Source organism: Ambystoma mexicanum, chromosome 3q (assembly GCF_040938575.1).
Source record: "Ambystoma mexicanum isolate Mex_15411 chromosome 3q, UKY_AmexF1_1, whole genome shotgun sequence".
In the NCBI taxonomy this organism is placed as follows: Eukaryota; Metazoa; Chordata; class Amphibia; order Caudata; family Ambystomatidae; genus Ambystoma; species Ambystoma mexicanum.
In genome coordinates this window covers 1115401380-1115416024 of record NC_090926.1, presented here as the reverse complement: position 1 = coordinate 1115416024, position 14645 = coordinate 1115401380, and the positions used below count along the sequence as shown (strand labels likewise).

Sequence of the window (14645 nt, the reverse complement as noted above, 5' to 3'; positions counted from 1 at the left end):
ACAGGACTGGCTTCCAGGGCACTTTGGATTAAGATCAGCAGTTTGCACTATAATCCCTCGTAGCTCAGGGAAGAGGTCTCCAGGCCCTCTCTGGATCAGTCCTTGGGAGACACGATAGCTTCAGATTACAGTGAAGAAATGCAGAAGCAGACCTCTCCTCCAGCTAGGCTACATGGACCATCTTCTTGCTTCAGCTTCGACCTCTGAAAAAATTGGTTAGTGAGAGGTCCCCAGATATACACATCTGTCTCATTCTCTCTGGCTGAGCCACGCTCAGGTCAGCCAATCACACAGAAGGGCATTCATGCAGGCAGCCAATCAGGCTCACAGACCATTCACTTCACCCAGACACCCATAACAAAGGAATGTTGATTGGGGCAAGTATCCTGCCTTTTAGCACACTACACTGCATTCATGTCAGTTTCAGTCAGGGCTGTCTCAGTCATTGTGTCACACACAGAGAGAAGTGGTAGAGCAAGGACAGGGGGCCCTGTCTCTCCATAGGGCATTTCCAGAATCACAACCACAATAAAATATTTCCATTTAAAAAGAACCAATCACCTTTATATATCTGGGGTTTCTTTTTCATCAGTGTATCACATAATTCACACTAACAGATGCACGCGCAGTTCCAAGTTTCTAAAGCACCTTAGTCTTGTTCAACTAAACAGCCAAGTACTTCTATTCCAATGTGATTAGTATTCGCATGCATGTTCACGTTAAATGGCAATGTGAAAGGGAGCTTCCCAACGTGTCTAGCTTTCTATTGCGCTCCTTAATATTGAAGTTTATTCCAATTCGAGAAGTACATCTGCGCAGTGTCACATTAAAGTATCTTGACCTTCAAATAGTTTCATGTATGTGAGCAACATTCCATGCTGCTGACCGGACTACACATGCATCATATCTGTGTTCTTTAATTGAGAGAGCCTGCAGCTCGCCAATCCTTCTAGCTGAAATAATGGTGAGCACGAATGCCACCTTCCTGGTGTGCAATTTCAAGTCCACTGCCTCCATGGGCTCGAATAGATTATCGCAGACCGTGTCGAGTACCACATTGAGGTCCCATCTCACCTGGGGAGGCTTGACAAGAGGAAAGATGAAGACCAGTGAAATGACTTTCATCACTGTTTGTGAGAGAACGAAGAAGAATCCATGTTGGGTGTGCCCAAATAGCAGACTGGTACGTTCGGCAAGTGTGTTTATGAATGTCTGTGGGTGCAAGTCGGAGATAAAGGAAAGGACGCAATCAACTGAACCTTGACGCGGATCAATCTGTTTGTCTAAACACCACAGTGACAGAAGCGGAGCCATTTGCTTTTGTACTGTGCCCGTGTAGAGTGTTTGTGCACTACCTGGATGTTGCACATATGATAGGATAGGTTGAACTGTGCTGGAGACCCAATTTCTGGAACCAGGCCACTAAGTGGAGATTGTGGGAATGGATGCCATACCTGTTGGTCGTACTGGTGCAGGCAATTGGGAATCTCCGGCAATTGGATCAGTTGAACGGCTGACAGAAACTTCAGCTCCTAAAAGCAGATCTGGCTGGCTACCAGGGTGTGATAAAGACTAGCGTGCAGTTATGCACCTCCCGCAGCTTCAACAAAGCACAATTGAGGGGAGAAAAGGCGAACACTGCCATTTCGTCATAGGAAATCCGTAGGGGTTCTCCCAGGAAATAAGGCGGTAGCTGCCAGGGCAGGTAGGGTCAAAGGATGGCTTTTTCAGGAGAGGTTTCACAAGGGAGTACAAGGGGCAAGGGGATGGGAAAGATCCAGTGATAAAAAGGAGCTTCTGGAATTTGAGATCCTGCTCGAGGCACAGGAGTGTGGGGGGAGGCTGTTCCAAAGGAGGTAGCCCGCATAGGAGAGAGAACAACCCACTGCCCTCTGTTTAGCAAAATGTTTTACGCACAAAGTTAGTGCCAGAGGAACATAGTGGTCTAGAGGAAGAGTATTTAATGAGATAAAGTTGAAGATAGCGTGGTCCCCACGCCAAGAAAGCCTTGTGGATGATGCAGAGGGATTTGAATTTAATACATGCAGCAACCGGGAGCCAATGAAGACTTCAGTGCAGGAGAGATGTGGTCCCTGGGCTTATACCAAGGATACGTCTCACTACCCTATTCTGGATTAGCTGGAGGGGGTCACAGAGTGGAAGATGGTAGATTCAGGAGGAGGCTGTTGCGTAGGGAAGCCTAGAGAACCAGTGCTTGGGTCACTGAGCCTCTGAGGGGAAAGTGAGAAAAGGTAAGATTCCTTTGAGAAGGAAGAGCTGAAAGTGGGACTTCTTGGCAATGTCCCGAGTGTGTGTGAGGAAGGAGAGAAGAGTCAAAGATCGCTCAAAGGTTTATGGCTTCAGTTAATGGCGCAGTGTGAGAGCCCAAGGAGGAAGGCCAGAGAGGGGGAGAAGGAGAGAGCAAAGGTCCCAATGAGAAGGATCTCAGTTTTACAGGCGTTGGACAGATCGTTGGAGGCGCACCAGGATTGGATGACAGATAGGCAGTCAGGGATGATGGAGGGTGCAAGAGGGTCAGCAGGGTGTTTGAAAAAGCTGAGGCATCTGCTAACATTGGAAATTGGAGGAGATGAGGCATGCAAGGAAAGCAAATTAGATGTTAAAGAGCCAGGGGGAAGAGTATAAAGGCTTTAGGGACACTACAGGTGGAGGGGGAAGTAGGAGAGAAGGGGCCCAGGATGCCTTGGGAAGAGCAATTTGTGAGGAAAGATCAGCCGGTCCAGTGCCTGTTCCAAGATACCAAGTGTACCGTGGAGCCTTTGTAGGGAGGATGGAATGGTTGACTGTATCAAATGCAGAGATGAGATCGAGAGATATTAAGAAAGCTGGGGAGTTGGAGTCCAGAGATGCGAGCAGTTCTTCACATGTGTTCAGAAGAGGAGTTTCCATGCATCTGGATGCTCAGAATTCATATTGATGGTCGTGGAGGCCACCAACAAGTTCAGCGAGTTAGTTGAGTGGGGCAGGGCCAGCTTCTCAAGCAGCTTCATACAGGAAGGGGGTGATGGAATTAGGGTGGTAGCTGGCAGGGCAGTAGGGTCAGAGGATGGCTTTTTCAAGAGAGGGTGCACAAGGGGGAAGGGGAGAGGAAAAATCCAGTGATGAAAGTGATTGTAGAAATCAGCAAGAGCAGGGGCAAGAGAGAATGTTATCCTTGATGGTCCTGGATGAGCAAGGGGAGACCGGTTTAGAAGAGACTTTCATGGATCGGACAACTCTGGTAACTTCTTCAGGTGCGACAGGGGGGGTGGCTGAAGGGAAGGGATAGTGGGGTGTCGGGGGGTGTGGAATGGGTTGTGAGGGAGTGAATAAAGGGTGGTCAGGATGTCCCGAGTTTTGGTGGCAAAGGTGAGGCCAGTGCATTGCAGTGGACCTGGGAAGGAGAGGGTGAGGAGCACCCAGCAGAAGGGTTGGCTAGTTCCCTGCAGAGCTTGAAAAGTTCAGCCATGTTATTGGATGCACCAGAGACCCGTCTTGTATGTCGGCTGTTTTTGCATGGTTGGCGAGTCTGTATTGTCTTTGGAGCAAGCGGCAGGCCAGTTTGTCATATGAGCCTGAGGTTAGCCACTTCCGTTCTGCTGCCCTGCTCTTTCGTTTCAGGGCTGCAATTTCCGAGACGGAATGTGCCCTACAAGTCTGCTATCGGGAGGCCGGCGCCTGTTGTGCATGATCTCACACTGGGAAACCCCAAAGTAAAAAGTCCTAAAATGTTCAAAGAGGACAGACAGGGCATCCCGTTGAAGCGGCAATCGTGTGATTTGTATTTCAAGGTGCTGGGAGTGAAAAATTATAGTTAAAAAAGAGGGTGGAGACCTTGGAGCCGGATGGCGCAGAGGGGAGCAAGTGAAATTTGTGTGTGAAGGTTAGAGTGCCCCAGAACCTCCTTTGTGTCTACTTAAGGCCTGCCAAGAGCATAGAATGAGTGAAAAATGTGTATAGTAGGAGTATAATTTATTTGTCTTCTGACCTTCGACGTGAGACGATGAGCCCCGCAGCACCCACGTGTTGGAAGAGGGACGGACTTTCCATTTTTGTTGCCTGCAGTCACCTTTAACACCACCAACTCTTGGCTCTGGCACTTCCGTCAGTCCACATGGCACTGCCAGATTACCCTCTGTTTACAGTGAGGAACATTCAAAAAGATTACCAGGTCAAGAAGATTCCACCAAAGGGGCCACTAACATATGGAGTCCATTACGCAACCTTGGCCAACTAAATCTAGTACCAAATAATCAATGTCCTGGAAAACACCTTCCACTGAAAATTACTCTGCATCATGATCAGGTTTTATTCTTTTTCCTAATCAGCATTCGTTTGATCCAAAACAGGTATTACACATGCACCCCTGGTACCAATATATGACGACTCCCCCACCCCACTCCCTTACATTTCTAAAAGCTTATCTGTTAATCGTCATTCTCGCTTCTTCCCATCCCCTTTAGTGTTTTTCATTTCCTGTCCCCAAGAGATCACGTTATGGTTTCCTGTGGTAGGGACACAATACAGCACTATCTGGGCAAGCCTGGGCCTGGTTAGTCTACTACAGTTGGCATGGGCTCAGTATAAAAATGCTTACTGACACAACATACTGACGGTCAGCCAGGCTTTCTTTACCTGAGAAAACACTGTCAGATTTAGACCCCTAGTCCAACCATGCTTTGCCATGGTCCAGCATCTTTTTTAGTCGGAGCAATTTTGGGCTAACATTGAATACAGCTTCAATATTTAAAGCATGGAATCTTCATGGACGAATGCCTTCACCACATACATGTACTACAGCTTTGCCATAACTATACCTAGCAAGCATAAGAACTCATTGATTCCCCAGGTGTGGGCACAAATCTGCCTAAGAGACGTCCATGGCTCTTACTAGCTTAACGGTGAGAACACTACTTTGACGAATCTGTAAATCCCTTCATAGACTCCCTACTTAAACACACTCACACAAAGGATAGAACAATCTGGTACCTATTGTCCCATTAAAAACCAAATGAACACTGATGCCAAGGAATAATATGCTGCATTTCAAAATTAAATATCCTTTTATGTGTCAAGATAGTAAATTCACTCATAAGACAAGGGATATCCTACCTGGCAGACATGCACATTCGTAAGTGCGGTCTCCAGTCTGTCGGCAGGTCCCTCCATTCATGCATTGTGATGGTGAACATGGAACATAAAGGTTTTCGCACAGCTGCCCAGTGTACCCAGTTTCACACTGGCACTTAAAAGATCCAGGTGTATTAATGCAGGTTCCACCATTGTGGCAGATGTTGCGTGGACGGCACTCATCTACATCATTTCGACAATTACGGCCCTGGTAACCAGATGAACATGTGCAATTGTAGCGACCATTCCAGTTTGTACAGTGAGCACCATTGGCACAAGGATTCGTAGCACATGCATCTACCAGGGAGCAGTCTTGTCCTGCAGAGGGAAGAGCAGAAAGAATAATTAGTCTACTATAACAGTTTATCAAAGCAAGAGTCCCCGTTTGCATTGCTGTACATTAGTGCAAAAGGAGCACTACAATAACCTTGACTGCTTGGCAATAGGGACCCAACCTTTGGTGTAAGTCAGAACTACACAGATGGTTAGTGCGGCTCATCTGAAGAGGGGTCAATGTGCAGTAATGTTGCGAGACAGAGTTTCACAGTAGCAGTTATTCAAATGAACACTTACACTCAAGGTTTCTTGATCACACAATTATTAATTTGTTTTCACAGTCAATTGTATAAGCCTTCTCCAGAAGGGAGCAATATATAGATAACACTTATAATACACTTCAAATCACTATTTCTCTAAATTAGAGGATACCCATTGGGGATGGCACACAGACACTTCCTACACCCTCGGGTGACTTAAATAGCTAGGAGACTGGACATTGCTTTATCACTGGTACATTTAGAGCAATACTGAGCTAGGTGTAAAAGATAGAATAGAGGAATAAACCAAAGGTTAACAAATAATTCATAAACAGGTAAGTACTAAGAACCTTCCAAAGCAGAGTAAATTAACCCTTTCCTGTGGGAAGGGCCAATGTACAAAGTCGGAGGTAAAGAGGAGTCTCTCAGGGAGCCAGGACAGCCAATGTTATTTGCACAATGTCAAGGGGAGCTGAAGATCTTCTTTGCAGGTAGGTAAAAAATCTTGCACAATGTTTTTAGAAATGTTTGTAGAAAAGCAGAACACTTTAAGGGCTACAAGCTGGGAGGCTTGTGAGGGGCAAAGCTTCAGCAACTCTGCAAGGTAACCAGGACAGGTCTCAACTGAGAGCAAGTAAGGCTACACAACAAGAGGCAAGTAATCAGACTTTACAGTACCTCTGGTTAGAAGAAATGGTTCCAGCTGGCTTCAATTCCTGTGCAGCTCTGCAGATCATGTTCCTGAGCCTCAGCCGTGGGGACAAGAGGGAGGATGTATCCTGCTCTGCAATGGGAAGGGCAGTGGCAGCAATGGGCAAACTTCGATTGAGCGGTTCCTCAGTGTTTCAGCGCCTCGCGTCTGACAGCAAATAGCAGCACTGCAGTTCTCGGATACCATCTCAGACTTTCCTTGTATCTGGGGTCCAGCACTCTGTTGAGGTAGCTCAGGCTTGGTCAGTCCTGCATAGGGGAAGTTCAGAGGATCTTCCTAGCGCTCGGGTCTGACTTAAAAGCAACGCACACAATCTGGTGTTCCTCTCCTTGGCACTTCGGTTCCAACAGCAGCAGCAGAAGTACAGCCAGCTCCGAGAGATGTCCAGATGGGCTAGATATGGTAAGATGAGATATGGAATTTATAACGCGACTATACACAAGTGTTTCAAGGCGCGAGTTGGAGTTACTTTGGAGTTGATTGGTCCCACCAACTCAAAGGGAGAGGTCGTCCTTTCAGGGCTTCTCTAGTCGAGATGAACTCTGAGCTTCAGCACTGCAGCAGGGCTTTTCCAGGCAAACCAACGGTCCAGCAGTTGCAGCAGGGGTTTCTTCCAAGTTCTTCATCGGATTCCTTCATCCAGTGGTCGACTCTGCCTTCCAAGCTAAAAAGCCTTGCCTTTAATGCAGGTTTCTCCCATTCATTCCAGCCTAGCTGTCAGTCACACAGCAGGGTGGCTGTCCTTGCCGGATAGCCAGTCGGCCAATCACCTTTGGGTGCATTCCTGTAACCAATGGGATTAAGCACAGGGAGTTTTGGGAACCTCCCTCACTTCCTGCCCCTGCCAGACATACTGGAGACAGAGGCGGGCTTTGCTCATGAATCCCAACAGAGACAAAACAAACAAAGGGACCAAACCTGGTTTGGCTCGAAATCTCAAGAAGGACCTTCCCGACAAGAAATGGCAAAAAAAGGAAGACCAGTGCCATTTTGATGAAATGGGCACCCATGGGTGCCCTACTGTAGCTGTGAACGCAGCCCGCGGTAAGAACACACAATGGTAGTAAAAGGTAAACCACTGGCACCAGCCATTAATTGTAGAAAGGTAACAAAAATGTTACATGAGAAACTAGACAAACGGGATACTAAGTAACCCCTTCAGCACCCTATGGTAGGATGGTGTGTGCTGGGTTTAGAAAGTTACAAAATGTAAGTAAAGTCAATTTCACTTCACTGCTCTTGGAAACAGTTTCAACAAGAGAAGGTAGTTCAACCTTTGGGTGATCTAAGAGACTTCCTTGTGCCACTGCACTGAAGGTGGTGTGCGACAATGGAAAGATGATGCGCCTTTGTTGTTTGTCAGACTCCAAAGTCAAAAGAAACAGAATAAATCACATTAAAATGACATGAGAGAAGTCCTAAAGTCCAGCGAAAAAAGCTGGGGGTCTCCAAGGTAGAAGGGAATTAACACATTTCTGAGAATTCTCCCTAACAGCCCCCAAACGCGGAACCTCGGAAGAAGATACGGTTTTGGCAAGCCCGCTGTGTGGGCCCTCGGAGGAGTCTCTGGTGCGCCTATTGCGGGGCACCTCAGGGATATCCCTGGTAGTACAGCTACACAAGCCTCTCCCGGTCCCGGAAGACCCCAGAAAGGAGTCCCCTGGCTGGGGTGCCATAAAAAGGAAAGAACCCAGACATTTCTTTCTAGTTGATGAAGAGCTTCAAATGAGGTGGAGGAAAGCATTGAAACACCTCTTCCCACCTGATAAGATGACGCTGGAGTGCCTGAATCGAAAGGCAGTCGCAATAAAAGCACAAGTCCCAACGGCATTCCGAGCCTAGACACTACAGGCAAAGAGAAAGGGGATCCGCCCTCGCGAAACGACATTCACAGGATGAACAGGACACAAATCTCAGATGCTCCAGCATGGACGGAGGACAAGAGGACTCTGGAACCAGAGCAGGAAGGAAGGATAAGGGGAATAAATTCCCAGTGATGCTAGTGCGTCTGACCACACAGATGAAAGTACTGAAGGGTGAGGTGGCTTTACGGCCACGTGCGGTGGCTCCACATACTTTTTTTTAAAAAAGGACAAAAATGAAGTGTGATGCTTTTTTTTACAAAAGTGCCCCAGTTCTGCCCTGAAGGACGGAATGGCTCACAACTATGGAGGAAAGGGGACGGGACATAAGAGTAAATGATTTTGTTGCTGGCCTCTGGCCAAAAGCAAAATCTCCATTACGTCATCCGGGAAGTCCCAATCCCTGTATCTCAGCATTTCAGAAACCATGCGTGAAGGCTGAGTGTTTTGACCTCTGGATGGAGAACCCCGACCTTGTGAGAGAAGATCCTCTTTGTGGAAGACGTATTGGAGAGCAGATGACATGTCCAGGTACCACGTCCTACTGCCCAATCCGTGGCAATGAGGATAACTGTTTCCCGAACTTTCTGGTAATGTGAGGAATGACTGACTGGAGGGAACACGTACAGGAGTGGAAACTCGCAGTCCACCACAAACGCATCCCCTAGAGCTCTAGGAAGAAATTCCCTTGAACAAAACGGTTCACACTTCCAGTTGACACTGGTCGCAAACAGATCCACTTGAGGGGTTCCCCAAAGGGTGCGCATCTCTTGAACTTTCTGAGCTAGTTCCCACTCGTGGGAGACTGCTCTGCCTGCTCAGAGCATCCGCCGCCGTGTTCTGCTCTCCGGCTAGGTGAACTGATAAGAGTCCTTCTTGTATCATCCAGAAACTGAGATGCATTGCCTTTGCAATGTGGTAGTGACCCTACACCACCTCTGCCGAGCCTAGTACGTGGTCACTGTGTTGTCTGTCATTATCAGGCCATTCTTTCCCTGTACAGATGGCAGGAAGGAGACCAACAACTGCTGATTGTCAGATCATTGGTGTGGCATCCCCACCCAGTGAGTGAGACATCCGTCACTACGGTTCTCTCCGGCCATGGCTGCCAAAAAGATTGTCCCTTGAGAATGTTGTCTTTCTGTGGCCCACCACAGAAGAGCTGAGCAGCTCTGTTCGGCACTTGAAGGTGCTCGACATTCTGCCTGAGAATTAGGGCCACAGTCCCGAGAGCCCATTGGAGAGATCTCATTCTTAGGCGAGCCTCTGGCACCAGGAAAATGCAGGATGCCATAAGAACGAGCAACCTCAGAAAAATCAAATGACAGAAGATGCTGGGCACTCTGGAATGTGGTAACCATCTGCAGAATGTTTTGAGCCGTCACCTCGGGTGGCGAGGCTTTCCCCAAGGAAGTATCCAGGACAGCCCCAATAAATTGGAGTCTGTGGGATGGTATCAAGAGAGACTTCTTGAAATTGAGGGCTAAGCTCAGTTTGTGAAGAGTGGCAGGTTACGCTGAGATGTTCCCGTGCCTGCTCAGGTGAACACGCCCTGATCAGCCAATTGTCTAGGTAGGGGTAGACTCGAGTCCCCCCTCTCCTGAAACTCATTGCCACCCCCGCATCAACTTGGTGAAAACCCTCGGGGCTGAGGTCCGCCCTAATGGCTGAACCCGAAACTGAGAACCGCTAACAGTGAAAGTACTCTGTGCTTGAGATGGCTTTGCACATGAAAATGGGCATCTTGACGGTCCAATGATGCCAACCAGTCTTGGAGTTGGAGAGCCTGAAGTATATATTAGAAAGGGTAACCTCTGGTTTCTGCCCGATACGTGAAGCTCCCTCGAGAGGGAGCTCAAGCCGTGGCTCGGTAGAGAAAGCTCCAGAAAAGGAGACCTCAGGGCGTACCCTGAGGTTGGTGAGGAAAGCTCCAGAAACCTACCTCGGAGCAAACCACGGTATCCAAAGCCACAGATGAACTGGGCTGAAGTTTACCACCCGACAGGTGAACCTCAGAGCGTGGTCTGGTTTTGGCAGGTCCGTCGTGGGAACCCTCTGAGAAAACTCTGGTATGCCTGTTAGGCCTGTGCGGCACCTCACGGGAACCCCTGGTAGCAGAGTTGCTCGAGCCCCTCCCGGACCTGGAAGGAGTGTCACGTTCACCTTAGCTCTGCGGGAGTATCAAGAGCCTCCGTTCTGTACCCTCTCTTGCTCACTAGGATGACTTCGTCTGTGGGGGGAACCAAGACGACAAGTGGTGGTGAAAACAAGGGCCTTGTGGTAGCTGCAACCCCCTCCTTTCTCTCCTAGTCCCCCTGTGAACACCTCTTACCTATATGTGTGTGCTCACCTTAAGTAATAAGAAGGTTGGCTCTCCATCCTTTCAATCCTTAGCAGGAGTGCAATAGTTCAATACCACCAGTTGCTTCACTGATGGGTAGTCCTGCCCACCTGCTGTGGCTTCGAGAGTTTTGCTGCGCTTTTGGAGTGTTTGTTGCTCAATGTCTTTGCCTGCTTGCTGGTTTGTTTTCCTTTATCTTCGTGGTGATTGGTTTCTTTTACAGGCCCTCCTGCTCGTCCTCTTAGTTTGCAAGTGTCCGTTATTTTTGCTAGCAAGCTTAGTGCTTTTCTTTCTTGTATTGCCTTTGTCTTATTGTGCACACATCATACAACGTGCCTTTCACCTTTGCTGGTGTCCATTTTTACTCACTGTGTGCTTTCCTTTCTTTTGCAGGTCTCAGATGGAGCAGGTTCAAGAACTAGCGTGTCAGGAGATGTGGTCCCTGGGAGCTGTATGCTGTGGAGGGCCCGCGCCTGCGGAGGGGCCGCGGACCCGATGACTGCAGCAGCTGATTACAGGGGAGTCGTAAGCCAGGCCGTCACGGCACAATAAACAGGTAAGTGCTACGATTCAGAGCACACTGCTGAAGTGAGGGGCTGCTGTCTTCCGGATGAACTGGCACTGTGGCTGGAGTTCTCGGCGCAGATGCCGGCTCTGGAGGAACACTGAGCGTTCCGCGGCCTGTTGACAGAGTAACGCAAAGTGTGGATGAATGCCTGGGTGTGGCTTAGTCAGCCACACCCAGGGACTGCAGAAACAAGACTGCTGTTTCCAAATACGCTGCTGACTCATTTCCTCCCCATGTTTGAATGTAATTGGATCTAAGAGTGCCATGCTCTGGTCCAACTGGGTTCCCTGGTGCTGGGGAGATGTCAGGGAAACCCAATAGCCCAATGAGGGACTCTGCGAACATGTGTGTGGGGTTATGTTTTCAGGTTAGTGGGAGCAAGAGCAGAAGAGGTTGTGACAAGGAGTCCCCAGGACTGGGCGATCTAAAAAGTAAGGAACTTACCGGGCATCTCTTTTCGTTGATGAAAAGCTGAAAATTAGGTGGAGGAAAGCGCTGAAAGATCTGACCGAAAAAGATGCTGGAGGTCCCGGACAGAGACCGAGTTGCAGTAGAAATACGAATCCCAATCATGGTCCAGGCCCAGACACTCCAAGCCGAGAGAATGGGGATCAGCCGTAACAAAGACATTTGCATGACGAACAGGAAACAAATCCCAGACGCTCCGGCATAGACGGAGGACTGGGCGACCCAGAACCGGAGCAGGAAACCAGGATAACTGGAACAAAGAAAATAGTTCCCAGTGATGCAAGTGCGTCCATCTCCGACCGCGCAGAGAAAAAGAATGAAGGGCAATGTGCGGGCGGAGCTCAGGGTCACGGCCGCGTGCAGTACCCCGCGTAAAAAGAGAAGGACAAACATTTTCATTTTTGATGCTTTTTGACAAAAACTGCTCCGGTCCAGTCCCGAAGGACGGAATGTCCACAAGTATGGAGGAAAGGGGACGGGACGTAGGAGTATTGACTTTACCTACATTTTGTAACTTTCTAGACCCCAGCACATACCATCTTACAATAGGGTGCTGGAGGGGTTTCTTAGTATCGCCTTTGTCTAGTTACTCATGCAACATTTTTATGTTACCTTTTCTACAATTAATGGCTGGTGGCAGTGGTTTACTTTTAACTACCACTGGGAGTTTTTACAATGGGCTGCAATTGTAGCAAGACACCCATGTGTGCCCATTTTGTCAAATTGATCTTGGTTGTCTTTTTTTTGCCATTTCTTGTTGGAAAGGTCCTTTTTGAGAATTACTATGCACGCCAAACCAAGTTTGGTCCCTTCGTTCATTTGGTCTTTGGCGGGATTCACTGGTGAAGCCCACCTCTGGCTCCATCGTGTCTGGCAGGGGCAGGAAGTGAGGGAGGTGCCTGAAACTCTGCTTAATCCCTTCGGTTACAGGAATACACCCAAAGGTAATTGGCTGGTTGGCTGTCATTGGAGGGCAGCCACCCTGCTGTGTGAGTGACAGCTAGGCTGCGATTGAATGGAAGAAACATTCATAAAAAGCAAGGCTTTTGGCTTGGACGCCAGAGTCAACCACTGGACGAAGGAATCCAAAGAAGAAATTGGAAGAGACACTTGCTGTAACTCCTGCACGTTAGTTTGCCCAGTGAAGCCCTGCTGCATTGCTGAAGCTCCAAATTTGCCTCAACTAGAGAAGCCCTTTAACGGACGACTACTCCCCTTGGGTTGGTGGGACCAATCAACCCCAAAGCGAACTCGTCTGGACATCCTCTCGGAGCTGGCTGTACTTCTATTGCTGCTGCAGGAACCGATTGCCAGGAAGAGGAACACCAGATTGAGTGCATCCTTTTTAAGCCGGACCTGAGCTCCAGGAAGATCCTCCAGACTCCCATGAAGCAGGACTGACCAAGCTTGAGCGGCAACAGAGTGCTGGACCCCAGAAGGAGGAAAGTCCATTAAAAAAGGTATCGAGAACCGCAGTGGTGCTGTTTGCGAGAGACCCGAGGAGCTGAAACCGCGAAGTGCTGCGGATCTGAAGTTTGCCCATTGCTGCCACCGACTTTCCATTCGTAGTGCAGGACTCCCCAGAGGTCCTCCCTCTTGTCCCCCACGACTGAGGCCCAGGAACACAGGACCTGCAGACCTACACAGGAACAGAAGCCAGCTGGATTCAGTTTTCTTCAAACCAAAAGGTACTGTAAAACTAAGGGGCTTACCTCTTGTTGTGTAGCCTTGCTAGCTCTCAGTTGAGACTGGTCTTGGTTACCCATGCAGAGTTGCTTGCAGTCCCTCCCCCATTCCACCCCCCCCCCCCCAACAAGCATCCCTCCCAGCGTGTGGCCCTTCAGTGATTTCCTTTCTACAAACATTTTCTAAAACATTGTGGAAGACCTTAACTTACCTACAAGCTCTTCAGCTCGCCTATACTTGCTCAACTAACATTGCCTGTCCAGGCTCACTGAGAGACTCTTATTACCTCAGACTTTATGCTTTTTGCCTTTCCCCTAGGAAAGGGTTAATTTACTTTGCATTGGACGGTTCAAGAAGTACATACCTGCTAAAGAATATTTGTTAACCATTGTATTATTCCCTCATCTTTTCCTTTTGCCATAAATCTCAGTATTGCTCTAAATGTGCCAGTGATAAATCAATGTCCACAGTGTCCTAGTTATTTAAGTCACCTGAGGGTGTAGGAAGTGTCTGTGTGCCATCCCCAATGGGTATTAACTGATTTAGTGAAACAGTATTTTATTGAAGTATATTTTGTGTGATATGACTAAATAAGCCTTCTTTAGAAGGGAGCAACTGACTTAAAATAATTGTTTAATCAAGAAACCTTGTGCAAGTGTTTATTTGAATAACTGTCACTGTGAAACGATTACAACCCTACAGCTCACATTAACCCCTCTTGAGATAAGCCTGGCTGCTCAGTCACTCTACCAACTTATGTAGTACATGCTTATACCAAAGGTTGGGTTCACTATTGCCAAGAGGACAAGGCTGGTGTAGTCTCCCACAGGGTACTGTATACAATCTTGCCTAACAACGCTTTTCAAGATTATCAGTAAAATGACGTCCATTATGACCCGGATTGTGTGAGGATGGTTCCCAATACCCAGTTTCTCATGACCAAGATTCCTGGATCCCTGCAGAGGGAAATTGGCCCATTACCCCAGCTCATGAAGCTGAGCCAGATACCTTTTTGGACGCTCCGCCTGTATCCAAACTAAGGGAGGCTTCCCCTTTTGATGATCAAATGCTTTTCAATACAATCCTTAGAAAAGCAGTAGACCATTTTAAGATGGTCACTCAGGAGGTGGTGACCGAGTCTGACTTTGTAGAGGATATCCTCAAGGAGAAAGTTCCAGTCAGCCAAGCCATCCCACTTCTTATTTCCATTAAAATAAATCATACTGCCCCCTCCTTGCTTACGCCCTCACTTACTCCAGCGGTTAATCCACGGGTCAAGATGTTTCACCTTGTGACTTCTGATCTCCTCTATCTGGGGACATTCTGTTCCGAACTCCATGCT

The 14645-nt window shown here is 48.2% G+C and overlaps 1 protein-coding gene across 5 annotated transcripts in view; it reads right to left on the bottom strand.

Moving 5' to 3' along the window:
* LOC138447655 (neurogenic locus notch homolog protein 3-like) overlaps positions 1 to 14645 on the bottom strand; it is a 798580-nt gene that overhangs the window by 490864 nt on the left and 293071 nt on the right. For all 5 annotated transcript variants that reach the window (XM_069603880.1, XM_069603877.1, XM_069603879.1 and 2 more), the window contains exon 12: positions 5113 to 5448. In XM_069603880.1, coding sequence (XP_069459981.1) covers positions 5113 to 5448 — 336 coding nt within the window. The remainder of the gene's footprint in view (positions 1 to 5112; positions 5449 to 14645) is intronic.